Source organism: Mytilus californianus, unplaced genomic scaffold (genome assembly GCF_021869535.1).
Source record: "Mytilus californianus isolate M0D057914Y unplaced genomic scaffold, xbMytCali1.0.p SCAF_3, whole genome shotgun sequence".
NCBI classification, from domain to species: Eukaryota; Metazoa; Mollusca; class Bivalvia; order Mytilida; family Mytilidae; genus Mytilus; species Mytilus californianus.
Genome location: NW_026262679.1, coordinates 70,078,545 through 70,093,446, shown reverse-complemented (window position 1 = coordinate 70,093,446; position 14,902 = coordinate 70,078,545). Strand labels below are relative to the sequence as shown.

At 31.2% G+C, this 14,902-nt stretch overlaps 1 protein-coding gene across 3 annotated transcripts in view; it reads left to right on the top strand.

The window, feature by feature from the left end:
- Positions 1 to 14,446, top strand: part of LOC127734981 (cytosolic purine 5'-nucleotidase-like) — a 71,727-nt gene extending 57,281 nt beyond the window's left edge. For all 3 annotated transcript variants that reach the window (XM_052245035.1, XM_052245033.1, XM_052245034.1), the window contains 7 exons: positions 683 to 784; positions 1,203 to 1,269; positions 4,103 to 4,325; positions 6,324 to 6,384; positions 6,776 to 6,833; positions 8,333 to 8,451; positions 8,957 to 14,446. In XM_052245035.1, coding sequence (XP_052100995.1) covers positions 683 to 784; positions 1,203 to 1,269; positions 4,103 to 4,325; positions 6,324 to 6,384; positions 6,776 to 6,833; positions 8,333 to 8,451; positions 8,957 to 9,196 — 870 coding nt within the window. In that variant the 3' untranslated portion in view covers positions 9,197 to 14,446. The remainder of the gene's footprint in view (positions 1 to 682; positions 785 to 1,202; positions 1,270 to 4,102; positions 4,326 to 6,323; positions 6,385 to 6,775; positions 6,834 to 8,332; positions 8,452 to 8,956) is intronic.
- Positions 14,447 to 14,902: the final 456 nt, after the last annotated feature.

The window sequence follows — 14,902 nt, the reverse complement described above, 5'->3', positions numbered from 1 at the left end:
TGTGTACCTGAAATGTACATAACTTTGCTTAGTTTCATTAGAATCCAGAATGTGCCATTGTTAACTGTTAGTGTATGATGAAATATTCAATGTAAAATGAATGCTTAAAGGCATACAAAGCTGAACACCAGCAATTCAGACTGATATGCCCAATTATCAGCTCAAATCTGCTTTCGGTCAAAGACTTTCTTCATTTTAAAAAGAATACAGACATATTGGTAATGATTACCGGAAGATCACGGCAGTAATGTGTCTTGAAGAGAGTATTCTACATCATTTTCTTTGTCAATCCTGATAACTTACCTCGATCCTCATGTCTAATGCCTCTGGTTGATATTGAAGTCTCTTGATGGTATTCAGATATGAAAAGAAATAATGTGTAATCATATATTAAAGAAAGATTAAAGAATTGTTTATCCCATAGACATTTTCAGGTGTAGTTTTATTTCAAATATATATACTGAATTCACATAATAAAGGTTGCATTATAATAGAATTGATATTATTTATCTTTTGTTTATTTGCTCATTTGCACTTTTAATTTTAAATTATTTCTCTGTTAGTTTTTTAGTAGATTTATTACATGTAGCTGTAGTACTCTTCCACTTATAGTATCCCCTTCCTAACAAACCTATTTTAAAGTTTATAGAAATATTGTACATGGATGCCTTTTGTATTTCAGACAAAAGGAAGAGATTGGATCACATTCTTTGATTATGTTGTGGTAGATGCAAAGAAACCTATGTTCTTCAAAGATGGGACAATTTTACGTAAAGTAGATAGGGTATGTATATAATAGTGTGGAAAAAGTATCTCTTATCCATAGGAAAGGTGTAGTAGACTATGTTCAAGTAGATAGGGTATGTATATAATAGTGTGGAAAAAGTATCTCTTATCCATAGGAAAGGTGTAGTAGACTATGTTCGATGGTTATTCAATAGTGATCTTAAGGTTTACATGGATTCTTACATTCATATATAAATGTAATAAAAATTGTATTTAATACAAGGTACTTAGCTTTGAAATGAAGGCATATATTGTTAATGTGTATGAGACAAAAGTGATTTTATGTTGGAACTCACACTCTGCAACCTTCAAAACAGTCTCAGGTGTTACCGGTACTCTTTGATATTTATAGTTAAATGCTATTTTGTCTTGTAAGGAATTTTTTTGAAGTTTTTGTACTGAATTATATTTTTCAGGCAACAGGTTCATTAAGTCTTGGACACCACATGGGACCTCTTGAAAAAGGATGTGTATATTCTGGGGGTAGGTATATACATGTTTTTATTTTGAAAACAGTTGGAGTGGGATTTGGAACTACCATTCTGTTTAAATTGATAAAATAAAATACCACTATTTACTTTTTAACTTTCAAAACTAGATTTATTTAGAAAAAAATATAACAATTATGATTTAGTTTTTACAAAAGGGCATTCTGGAAATTTATTATATCCCAGCTAATGGAAGCTGGAGAAATATGCTGTACAGCTTATTTTTCATCTGTATTTTGCGAAGACGTAGGTGCTTGGTAGCAATTATTTTTTTAATTAAATCATCAGTTTTTGTCATAAACTTTCAATTTAATTATACCCCTGCTTTAAAAAATTGGGGGTATACTGTTTTACCTCTGTCTGTCTGTCCATCTGTCAGTCCATCCATCCGTCAGTCCATCCGTCTGTCCCATGAATATTTTCGTCGCATCTTTCTCAGCAACTTCCTGTTTACCAAACACTTGTATCATTTTACACATGATAGCCAAGTTGAAAATTTTCGTCACATTTTTCTCAGGAACTACAATACAAGAATTTCTGAAATTTGGTTTCAGGGTTTATATAAGTCAGCTATACAGTGTGATGTGTTTTCAGATTCATCATTCAACAACTTCCTGTTTACCTAAATATTTGGGCGGGGTATCTTCAGTGAGCAGTAGCTTGCAGTTTCACTTGTTTTTCCTGTATTGAATCTCCATGATGTCAATAAAAATATAAAATGAGGAGATCTAGTATGATTGCTAATGAGACAACTATCCGTCCAAATAACGTTGATTTAAGAAATAAAGGTCGCTGTACAGCCTCTAATAACAATGAGCAAAACCCGTACCCTATAGTCAGCTATAAAATGCCCTCACATGACAAAATGTAAAATAATTCAAATGAAAAAAAACAACAACCACTGAATTACAGACTCCTGTCTTTGGACAGGCACATTTAGAATATGGTGGGGTTAAACATGTTTGTGAACACTCAACACACCCTCTTACCTCAGACAGTGGTATAAAAGCACAAAATAAGAACAAACTAAAAATCAGTTGGAAATGGCTTAACTTATCACATTTACTTAAGGCACAGAAACAACTAACATTAAGATAAAAGACACAAGTACAGATCTATTAAGAGTACTTGCAGTTACTGAAAGGTAGTTCATTAACTAATTGATAAATCAAGCCAAAATGTTAAGTTTATTAACAGTTTGTTATGCAATTTATGTTGTAATTTACAGTGAAACCTGTCTAAACAGAGCCCTTTCTTAACCTGGAACCTGTCTCTAATGAACATTTTTTTGTTTCTTGGGTTGCTGTCTGACTTACACCTTACACACATTTTTTGTCTCGCCTTGACGGAGTCAAAAAGCATGACATAGGTATGCTGTTTCCGGCAACGGCGGCGGCAGCAGCGTCAACAATGTATTAGTTTGTGATTAGGTCTAGTTCATGGTGAACCACTAGTGGTAGGTCAATGATATTTGGTATGCAGTTGTATTAGCATTGGCACATCTCATTACCATGGAGATTATTTGGCCCCGCCCCCTCAGTCAAGGTCTATCGACTTTGAAACTTTTCATAGTTTACATGTATTAGTTTGTGATTAGGTCAATTTATGGGGAACCACTAGTGGTAGGTCAATGATATTTGGTATGCAGTTGTATAAGCATTGGCATATCTCATTTCCATGGAGATTATTTGGCTCTGCCCCTTTAGTCATGGTCTATAGACTTTGAAAATTTTGCTAAGTTAACATGTATTAGTTTGTGATTAGGTCAGTTCAAGGGGAACCATTAGTGGTAGGCTAATGTTAATTGGTGTTCAGTTGTATAAGCATTGGCATATCTCATTTCCATGGAGATTATTTGGCTCCTCCCCTTTAGTCATGGTCTATAGACTTTGAAAATTTTGCTAAGTTAACATGTATAAGTTTGTGATTAGGTCAGTTCAAGGGGAACCATTAGTGGTAGGCAAGTGTTAATTGGTGTTCAGTTGTATAAGCATTAGTACATCTCATTTCCATGGAGAATATTTGGCCCCGCCTCCTCAGTCATGGTCTATTTATTTTGAAACTTTTGCTTAGTTTACATGTATTAGTTTGTGATTAGATCAGTTTAAGATGAAATGCTAATGTTAAGTCAATGATATTTGGTATGCAAATTTATTGGCATTTGCAAGTATCGTTTCCATGGAGATTATATAGCCCCACCCCTGATCATGGTTCATTGACTTTGAAACTTTTACATAGTTTACAAGTTAATGTTTGTGTTTAGGTTTGTTTAAAGGGAACGACTTATAATAAGTCAATGGTATTTGGTATGCAGTTGTATTAGCATTGGCACATCTCATTCCATGGAGATTGTTTAGCCATGTACCTTCAGCCATGGTTCATCGACTTTGAATATTTGCATAACTTACATGTTATAGTAGAATAGTATTGCTATTTTAATTTCAACATTTGCATTATCAAAATTACAAAAAGGCAAGACATATCTCTGTGATAACAGTTTATTTATTCATTTATTTGTACCTTGTTCTGTCATTCAAGAAAAATTAGAAATTGATGGTAAAAATTATAATTGGGAGGATACTTGAGATATATTGTGTGTTGACTGTACAGCAAATGTCAAATAAGTAGCGTCTTGATATAAGGGGAAATTTAAGGTATTTTACCCAAAATCTGTGCAGTGTGGGAAAAGTTGAGAATCGATTGGGTTCAACTGTTTCACTTCCAGTTCCTTGAAATTTTTTCAACTTTTGAGGTTTTGTTGATGTTATCTCTGAATTAATTGGTACAATGATAAAACTGTGCTGTATTTTTATCTATATAACTTTTAGGTTCAGTTGATGTAATCTCAGAATTAGTTGGTGCCAAGGGTAAAGATGTGCTTTATGTAGGAGACCATATATTTGGTGACATACTAAAATCTAAGAAGGAACGAGGATGGAGGACTTTCCTGGTTGTTCCAGAAATGGCACAGGAGCTAAAAGTTTGGACTGAACAGAAATCTTTATTTGATCAGATAGAGAACTTGGAATGTGAAATGGCAGATTCTTTTAGGTATGTGTAAAGATCAGAAAAGCATTTATTAGGGTTTTAGGTACTGGTTTCAGGAGGAAGAAAAAGAAGTCAGTATTATACTAAGTATGATTTGATGGAGCTTGAAAATTATGGATGAAATTGATGACATGTAAATTTGCAGAATAATAATTTCCTTTTTGTAACTAATACTTTAATTCAGATGTTAAAGGCCGCCCCTTTTGAGGTATCCATTTGGAATTATCAATGGTTTACATTGGCTCACGCTAGTGGGTGACTAGATGAAGTTGCTTTTCCATCCAACATTTTGTTTCTTTGACTGCCAAAAACAAAAGCATGTTGTCCTGGTTTTCCAACCAACAATCACATGGTAGGTTATTCTCAGTTCGGATATTACATCATTTTTTTTTTTTTATGTTTAGGTAAATAAATTTAGAGAGGATTTATTTCTAAACAAACAAAGTGAAAGCTTTAAATTATAGAATATTCTTTCAAGAGAACATTGCTTTTGCAAACCTACCTGGTGTCTTATTTAAGACTTTGTTACTTTGTTATACCTTCATTAAAATTGTCATTAATCACTGCTTAACACATTTATTGAAGTATAAACATTTTATTCCTTTCCAAATCTCATGTTAAACATTGTGGACTTGTACGCTCTGGTAAATTTTGGCATCCACAATTTGCAAATATTAAGCACTGGTTGCTAAGGCTGACTCATAATGACTGGAATCCTTATAAGTACAGTAATAACTACAGACAGATAACGGACTCGGCTAACATAGGAAAATTCTGCATTCGGCATGTATGCATAGAAGTTTTGTTGGAATCACTTAATTAATACTAGTACCGGTATATAAATATTAATACAGATGCAGTATTTCAATTCAGTTATTAGTCCCCTACCGACGAAGTCGAAGGGGACTTTAGGTTTTCACTCTGTCTGTCTGTCCGTCCGTCCGTCTGTCCATCCGTCAGTCCGGCAAATCAGTTTTCCAGACTTTTTTTCTTTATGCTTGAAGATATTGATTTGATATTTGGTGTATTGTTTTATCATGACAAGTTACAAGTCAAGTTTGATTTTCACGATTTTAGCTTTTCTCCTTGTTCAGTTAAAGCCCTTTCCCTAGAATTAAATTTTTGATGAAATACTTATTAATTACTAGATTTCTGTTCAAATGGAAATAACTCATTTTTTTAACTTTCCCTAGAATTAAATTTTTTATGAAATACTTATTAATTACTAGATTTCTGTTAAAAGGAAAATAACTCATTTTTTTTTAAAGATTTGTAAAAGACATTGTATTAAGATAAATGACATTTTGGATATTTTTCCTTTTCTTTAGTAAATTGTTTGAAGAATTTAGTGGTAGGTTTGCTCCATTACAATGAATGTTTAACCTGGTAGGGGACTATGTATTGCCATGCAATACTCACAGAATGCTTGTTAAATTTGTTTATTTTATTTTTCTAATTTATGCATCCTTTTATTAAAATCAATTGAGATCTATTCACAGAATAGCTTTCCTCTTTGAATGTTAATTGATAATAGTTATATTTTTTTCTTTATTATTTAAATCTGCTTCAGCTTTACAGTGCTATATATTTAGATGGCAGCACAGTTGCCTGACTAGTGGAAAAAATGTAATTATGTGTTACTATACAAGACATAGAATACAACATATTTGACTTGTACTTAACAAAAAAGAATGAAATTAATAGAAGTGCTCTGTGTCAGTTTCAAAAAGAGTCACTTTTCCATAGGATTCTGAAGTAGTAAATGACAGACACCCCTGACTAATAAAAGAATGATTTGCATGTGGTAAATTGCAATCATAAGCTAATGCAATACTTAAAACATCAACATCAATATTTGTTGAATTACTATATATAATTTTTGATAAGATAATTTGATAACTATTATATATTAAATAATGCCTTCAATTTTGTTCACATTTCATGTAGATTTTTTACAATATATACACATATATTAAATAATTTTATACTTTTTATATACAGAGATTTAGACAGTAGTACTAGAGAAATACCAGATATATCAAAATACAAAAAGGAAATGATGGTAGGTGCTCCATTAGAAATTTTAAAAAACCAACACATATAGTGTATAAAGGGAGATAATTTATAGAAGAGGATTCAGTACTGGTACATCTTGCATGAAGTAGGGACACTCTTTGATGAAGCTGTTATTTTGTGCTTCATTCGGCTATGAAGCATTATCTTGTGTACATAACAGCTTTTATGCTAATAAGAAATACTTATGTTTAAGTTTATGTTAAGTACACACAAGATAATTGCAAATGTATTTTTTATTATGAACAAATCTGGTCTTGATATGGTATCTCATTATAATTGATGAAGTAGAATTAAATGAATATATTTACAAAAGTTTGATTAAACTTACAAAGTAAAATTCATATGCTCTATTCTTGATTTTGTTATGTTATTTTTAGGAAACTGTCCACAAGTTAGATCTTTCATATGGAATGTTGGGGAGTATCTTCAGAAGTGGTCAGTATAATTCAGTTTAGATTTTGAGGTTATTTTTGCTGCATATTAATATACTGTGGATTCATTGTTATTCGTAGGATACCAATTTTTGTGGATTTCTTGGGTATAGGGGAACCATGAATTTCAATGTTGGAAGAAGTACAAATTTTCTAAAGGTTTTTATGCAGACTTTGGCAAAACGAAGAAATCAAATGTCCACGAAATAAAAGTTTTCCTCAATCCACAAAAATTTGAACCCACGAAAAATAAATAAATCCACAGTACGAAGATGTCATAATTAAATAATATTTTATTTACAGGGATATTTACAGAGTAATTAATGATGTACCTATATATAGTTGGGTGAAAGATGTTTATGGCTTTTCCTATTGTTATAAAAGGATGTCAATTTTATCAAATTTTCAAGATTTGTCCTTCTTACAACATACAGGTCAAAGTTGTTATGACTTGCTCCTCTCCATTTTCATGAAAGAATTGGAGAAGAACATTTAATGCAGTATGCTATTGTATAAACATCAGAGCTTCTCATCCTTAGATCTAGGGATATAGATTGGGGAGTAGGGATGAACTGCCAAAATATTTTGTGTTTTTTTGTGCTGATTATTATCAATAGTGCTCTATTCAGGTTCTCTGCACTCAAATTGTATAATATGAAGATTAGAGGCTTAAATCTGATGTACTTCAGTTTCTACATGTCATGTGACAAAATATTATGTAGCAATATTTACTAGAAATTACAGACACCCTTTACAACAAGTTAAATATGAGTTGGCCATATAGGTTTAGAAATCTTTGAAATTTTTATTTATCAGTATCTTATTTGATTCCCCATGAATGCTGGACTAGAGCCAGTGCAATAACTGGTTAAAAGTTTTCTACTGATATGTTTTATCTGGAAACAATGTACATGAATTTGTTTGTTAGTTATATAGATCCTCTTGTATCTTGTTTGTGCCCACATGAACTGGTTAATCCCCACCACTATTTGTGCCAGTACCATGTCCTGCTATCTGGACCATTTGTAGCTCATTGTTGTTTGTCTTGGTTTTTATGTCAATTTTTATGAGTAGTACAATGTTTATGGTTAAAGTGGTCGGTTTTATCCTATTTTTGGTACTTCCTGTTATTCTTATAATATATATGAAATAGAAAGCTGGTATTTTCCATGCAGTTTGTTGTACACACAACTTATACTAGTCAAAAAGAGTCATCAGTGAAAAAATAGCATATGTAAGTGTTGAAGCTGCACACATACCTTCAACCTACTGCAGCTCCTGTTAAAATCATAAATTTTGCATTTGTTATTTCCAAATTGACAGGATTGCTCGATTTACTTATACATGTTAATGACACAGTATATCAGCTACTCTTCTAAAATTTGTTATTGCAATATAAAGCTAGTGTAACTGCCATGATAGTGTATGATTTGCACTTATGGTGCCAATAACTATACCATACAAGCAAAATACAAATTATGTCATATTTTATTGTATTTCTAGGTTCTAGACAGACATTTTTCTCAGCACAAGTACAGAGATATGCAGATTTATACACATCGAATCTTCTAAGTCTTCTCCATTATCCATTTACATACATGTTCAGGGCACCATCTATGCTGGTAAGTTATATACAGATTTCCGAAACATACATGTTCAGGGCACCTGCTATGCTGGTATTTGTCTACAACAGTATTTCCCTTGGCCTTCCCCAAATCCTTAACTCTTTGAAAAAAGCTTGAATTCCACATAACTTGAACTGGTGCTTCTACATGACATACAGTTGTGCACCTGCAATTTTAGGGGTTTCCCATGGATTTTTGTCATGTCCTGGCCTTTTGTAGCTGACTATGTGGTATGGGTTTTGCTCATTGTTGAAGGTTGTGCTGCGACCTTTAATTACTTAAATCCATGTTGGATAATTGTCTCATTGCCAATCATACCACATCATCTTATTTTATATTATTTGGAAACAGCAGGCAACATACTTCTTCCTAGGAAAGCTTCGTACATATTTTGTATGAATTGTGTAGTCTAGTAATTAATTGTTTTCCACAATAGGGTATTCTCTCAATGGATATGTATTTTAAGACATGTTTCACTTTTAAACTTTATTTTTTAAAACAGATGCCTCACGAGTCAACAGTAGATCATGATCGTCATTATGCAGTTGAAGATGGTGACACAAGCCTTGGTTTAAGACAGCGACCTAAAGATTTTGACATTGAAACCCCAACGAAAATCATGAGACAGAATAATGTTCCACATCTTCATGCAAATATGCCCTGCAAAGTAACACATTATCACGATGAAGATGAAGATTCAGATGAAGACTCTAGCAGTGCAATGAGTGATAAATCAGGTTAGATTCAACCAGAATCGAGCATTTTAAGCTGTTATATGAGTAGTCAGACATGGGAAGGCGAAAATGATCAGTGACTCTTTTGACTCATTGTATTGCAATATTTGTCTCAAGTAACAAAGAAAGATAAAGGTTTATATTGGTTAGATTTCATTTATATGGATAAATTTGTGTCAAAACAGAATTCAAAGATCAGTTTTAGATTTGGAATTTTATAACTTCACTTCTTAAAATTGTATTCCAAAATATTTTTTTTTTTAACATAGATTTGATAAACATTGATGATTATTTTATCTCATCATTTGCCACATTTTGACCAGTTGATGAGATTTATAATGTAAATTAGTATATTGGAAATTAATGATTTGGAATTAGACTTGATGAAATATTTATAAAAGAAAAAGATACATCAATTGTTTATGCACACGGAAATCTGTCTAATATATTAAAGATTCTGGTGACATATTAACCATATATAAATGGATAACATGTTAGTTTTTATACGACCGCGAAATTTTTTGAGGTCGTATATTGGTATGACGTTGGCGTCGTTGTCGTCGTCCGAAGACACATTGGTTTTCGCACTCTAACTTTAGTTTAAGTCAATGGATCTCTATGAAATTTTACCATGAGGTTCAATACCACAAAAGGAAGGTTGGGATTGATTTTGGGGGTTATGGTACCAACAGTTAAGGAATTAGGGGCCAAAAAGGGGCCAAAAATAAACATTTTTGTAACTTCCAGACAAAACTTGTGTGTTAGTGTATGGATCTCTCTGACATTGTACCACAAGGTTCAATATCACATAGGGAATGCTGGGATTGATTTTGGGGGTAATTGCCTCAAAATTTTAGGAATTAGGGGCAAAAAAAGGGGCAAAAAACAAGCATTTTTCTAGTTTCATGACAATGACTTGTGTGTAAGTGTATGGATCTTTCTGAACTTGTACTACAAGGTTCCATATCACAAAGGGAAAGCTGGAATTGAGTTTGGGGGTAATTGCATGAAACGTTAAGGAATAAGGGGCCAAAAATAAACATTTTTCTAGTTTCCAGACAATAACTTGTGTTCAAGTGTATGGATCTCTCTGAAATTGTCCTGCAAGGTACCATATCACAAAGGGAAGGCTGGGAATGATTTTGGGGGTCATTGCCTCAAAATTTTAGGAATTAGGGGCCAAAAAGGGGCAAAAAACAATCATTTTTCTAGTTTCAGGACAATAACTTGTGTGTAAGTGTATGGATCTTTATGAAATTGTACTACAATGTTCCATATCACAAAGGGAAAGCTGGGTTTGAGTTTGGGGGTAATTGCCGTAAACATTTAGGAATTTGGAGCCAAAAAGGGGCCAAAAAACAAGCATTTTTCTAGTTTCCAGACAATAACTTGTGTTCAAGTGTATGGATCTCTCTGAAATTGTACTGCAAGGTACCATACCACAAAGGGAAGGCTGGGATTGAGTTTGGGGGTAATGAATCATAAGGGGGTTAAAAAAATTGGGGGGGGGGGATTTTTTTCCTTTTTTTTTCTTTAAAATTTTCAGTTTTAAGTTGGTTATTTCTGATTTATATATAAAAGCAAATAAAGTTCTTAGACCACATTCATTCTGTGTCAGAAACCTATGCTGTGTCAAATATTTAATCACAATCCAAATTCAGTGCTGTATCAAGCTTGAATGTTGTGTCCATACTTACCCCAACTGTTCAGGGTTCGACCTCTGTGGTCGTATCAAGCTGCGCCCAGCGGAGCATTTTATTGTAGTCTACTATAATGTTGATATTGACAGGTTTTAGGAAGTGTACATTTAGTTAACCTTGTGTTGGATGTGACAGGTTTCAATGTGGTCATGCCATTTAGGAAATGTAAATTTAGTTTACACTTTGTTTCATTTTGAGACATGACTTTTAGTAAGTGTACACTGCCATATATTAATTTCGGCATTGTATTATCACATTATAAAATCTATAATTATTTAGATCTCATTTTATCTCAGTATATACTTACAAGTTGAGTACCATGTATGCCTTTTATTCTAAAACTATTTTTTGTGTTATATCCTTTAAACGAATAGCCAAATTATTATTTATTTTTATCTTTATTTATTTACCTTTTTGTTTGTATTCCTGATTTGATCCCTATCAAACTGCCTTAACACAGAAGTATTTATGCTGTTTATACTTACTTTCAAGATCAATGAATAAATTTTGAACTTCTTTTTTTTTCAAACAAAATAAAAAGGTTTTGAAAAAGTCAATATTATTCTATACTAAATATCTTATAAGTTATTTAAAACTAAATAAATGATATAGTGACAAGACTCTTCAAAATTAATAAAAAAAAAATAACTTGAAATGTGATAAGACTTTTTTTCGTATGCTGAAATATGAGAGTATTTTCAGAGAAAACAATCTCTCTTTTTAAGGCTTAAAATATAAGAAGGTAGCCGAGCAAAGATTTCTATTTTTAATTGACATCTACAATTTACAGTGTAGGTTAAAAGTAGAAAAATCTTTATACAGTAAATTCAGAAATTATTGTGTGCATTTATTATTGCGATTTTTCCAGAATGAACAAAAATGCGAGTTTAGTTATTGCGATTTTAAAGCTTTGTATAGATATACACAACAGATATCAGAATGCGAGTTTTTATTTTTGTGTTACTCAAGGAGTCGCATTATTCGCATTAATAAAAACCTTGCAATAATTTCTGAATTTACAGTAGTTTTTTAATAATGAAGAGTTTCTTTGGTTAATAGAAAACACATCTATATTTAGAACTAAACAGAAGTAGATCTGCCTTTAAATGGAAACATCATTATTTAGCAAAGATTATATGTATGTAAGTAGATATAGCAAAAATGTATTGTATTACATCATTCTATATAATTATGATATTATCGCAATTAAGATAACTTATGTGCAATGGATATTACCATATTGATTTCACCTGAATGAGTGTGGTGTAACAATCAAACATATTTACAGATCATTCAAGAAAAGATTTATAGTATAAAAAAATGATTTCTAACACTCAAATTAACACATCACTGTATAAATGTATCACAAAGCATAGAACATTAAGTAATTGGAGTATTTTAGCTGTAAAAGAATTGTAGCATGTAAGAAAGTTGTTTCGTTATTTATGAACTTTTCTTAAAAGACTGTCTAACATTTGCTGTAGCCATCCTTGGTCAGAATTTAATATGATTGTGCATGTGATGTTCATGCGGTTCTTTTTTTTTAATTCTAAATATTCATTTGTTATATCTTTCACATATTTATTTGGTATTACTGTGGATTCATTTATTTTCGTGGATACCAAAATTTATGGTGTTTGAGGAAAACTTCATTGAATTTTTAAATTCTTAGTTTACCTGTACCTACAAAATCAAAAAAAATTAATATCCCACTAATTATAATGAATCCACAGAAATTTGCATATTCAGTTATCTTCATGCAATTGTTTTCTGTATAAGTTAAGTTTGAAAGGGAAGGATCACTTTTTTAATGTAAAAATACATTGTCTAATTGATACATATAATTTGTAGATTTTTTTCCTTTTGTGTTTTGATTTATCATGATTCTAGCAGTATTCATGTAATCTCTAAAACTCAAATAAATATTTCAAAAATAAGTAGAAGATGGTTGATAACATGTTCATAAAAAAAATCACAATCAATTGAAAGACTTACTACAATATATAAAATTCCCTGATAGATTTTAGCTAAAATGCCTAAATACCTAAAACTGTTGTGTATAATTTATTTTTAAGGGTTATCATATGTATAGTTTTATTTTTATTGTTACGTGCTTGTTATAAATATTTGATTATAAGCTTATTATTAATTGATTAGTATCATATTATGTGTTATTTTGTTTTAAAAATAGATTTTAGTTTTACGCATATACATATACTTGTAGGTGTCACGTTATATTTATTGTTGTTATTATATATAATTATTTTATGCTTTGTTAGCAGTGCCCAAGTTTTGTTAAGAAAATCAAAAAAGATCTTTGAACTTAATGTGTATGCATGGCTTATTTAGTTAGATAGTATTTAATAGATATAGTTATTAGTTGTTTAAAAGTTTTCCTTTATTCATATCAAAATTTCCCCTAAAATGGTAACAATGCTTATATACTTTGTTTATTTCATATTTTAGACCACTGTCAGTGCCATATTTATATCTAAATCATCATTGTATTATCACTTTCAAAAAGGTAACAACATTGGTAAAGAAAATGTATCCATATAAATAGGGATAGTTTTTGGTTATTGGTCAAATTATAAGTTTTTAAAAAATCTATCGCGTAAAATTGATATTATGGACAATCAAGCCATTAGGAGGGGTGACCTCCTTTGAAATGAACCTTATGAAAGGAGAACTATTGCATACAAACCTTAAAAATTTTTTTTGTTAATATGACTGAACCAGAAACAAATAGTTAATTCCTTGAAAAATGACGTAATGTACCTAACCAATTTTTTCCCTTCATCTACAGAATTGAGATATAGTTAAAGTTCAAATTTCAATGACATAACTGTTCTTAGTATCCTATCAGATCTAGGGCTTTTCATCCTCAGCTGTTTTTTTTTTTTTTTTTTTTTTTTTTTAATATGCTTCATCATTTAAAGACAAGTGCATTGTTAAAGGGTTTTTTATACATACATAATTTGTGAAAATATTCTGGGTATTTGTAATGGAAATCCTATTTACTTCTGAATATTGCATTTTCCAAATATTTCTTCAGCGAATAATATGTATTTTAAATGTATGACTGATTAATTTTCAATATTGTAGTAGAATGTGTAGCTAAATTTTTGAGTTTAGAATTATTTTTACTTGGAATATAAACAACTATTGTGTGTTCAACAGTAGATGCATTTATTATCATGAATTAACCCATTTCTCTGACGTCATTCTATTGTTCTTACAGTGGATTATTTTTCAAGAATCCACTGACCACTTCGTTAACTTAAGATAACTTATTTTATAACTTTAAACTTTTAACTTACGATTTTTTATCCTCTCAAAAACGAGTGGCATATGAAGGGTTCGAACTCGCGCGTATTTTCTTCATAATCAGTAGAGTCTTCAGTCTATGCATGATACCACTATACCACGAGTGCTCACATAAATCAATATTTAAATAACACTCTTAAAGCGCACAACTGTCAATACATGTCAATCAACTGTATTTCTATCTCAGAGATAATTCGCTTTTGTTATCTAATAAAATATATATACTATGTCTGGATTTGTTCATGTTCCTTTCAAATTTATTTATATCACGTCAACATTGAACGGACTCTAATTTGAGTAAAGTGTGATATATAAGCTACGACCGTTAAACTACTTCTTTGACTGTAAAACCAGAAACAAAATCATCGCCTTTAAATGAAAATGAAGTATATAATACCTCTAAGATTAAAACTATTTTTATCGATAAAAAAATTACAATGAAAAAATTTCATTCCGGATACAAGGTTCGAACTTTGCACTGTTAATATCACCGTTATGACATTCGTTACCAACGACTAGACGATCACAGCTACGAACAGCTTGATGGTAAGTTTATGAAATCAAGATAATTATTCATTGTACATCCGTAGCAAGAGCAATTCTGATGGGGATTCAGAATGCGTACCTCAGATAAAAGTAGTTTATTTACCGGTGAACGATATATGCCAAATGTAATAACGTTAAAAT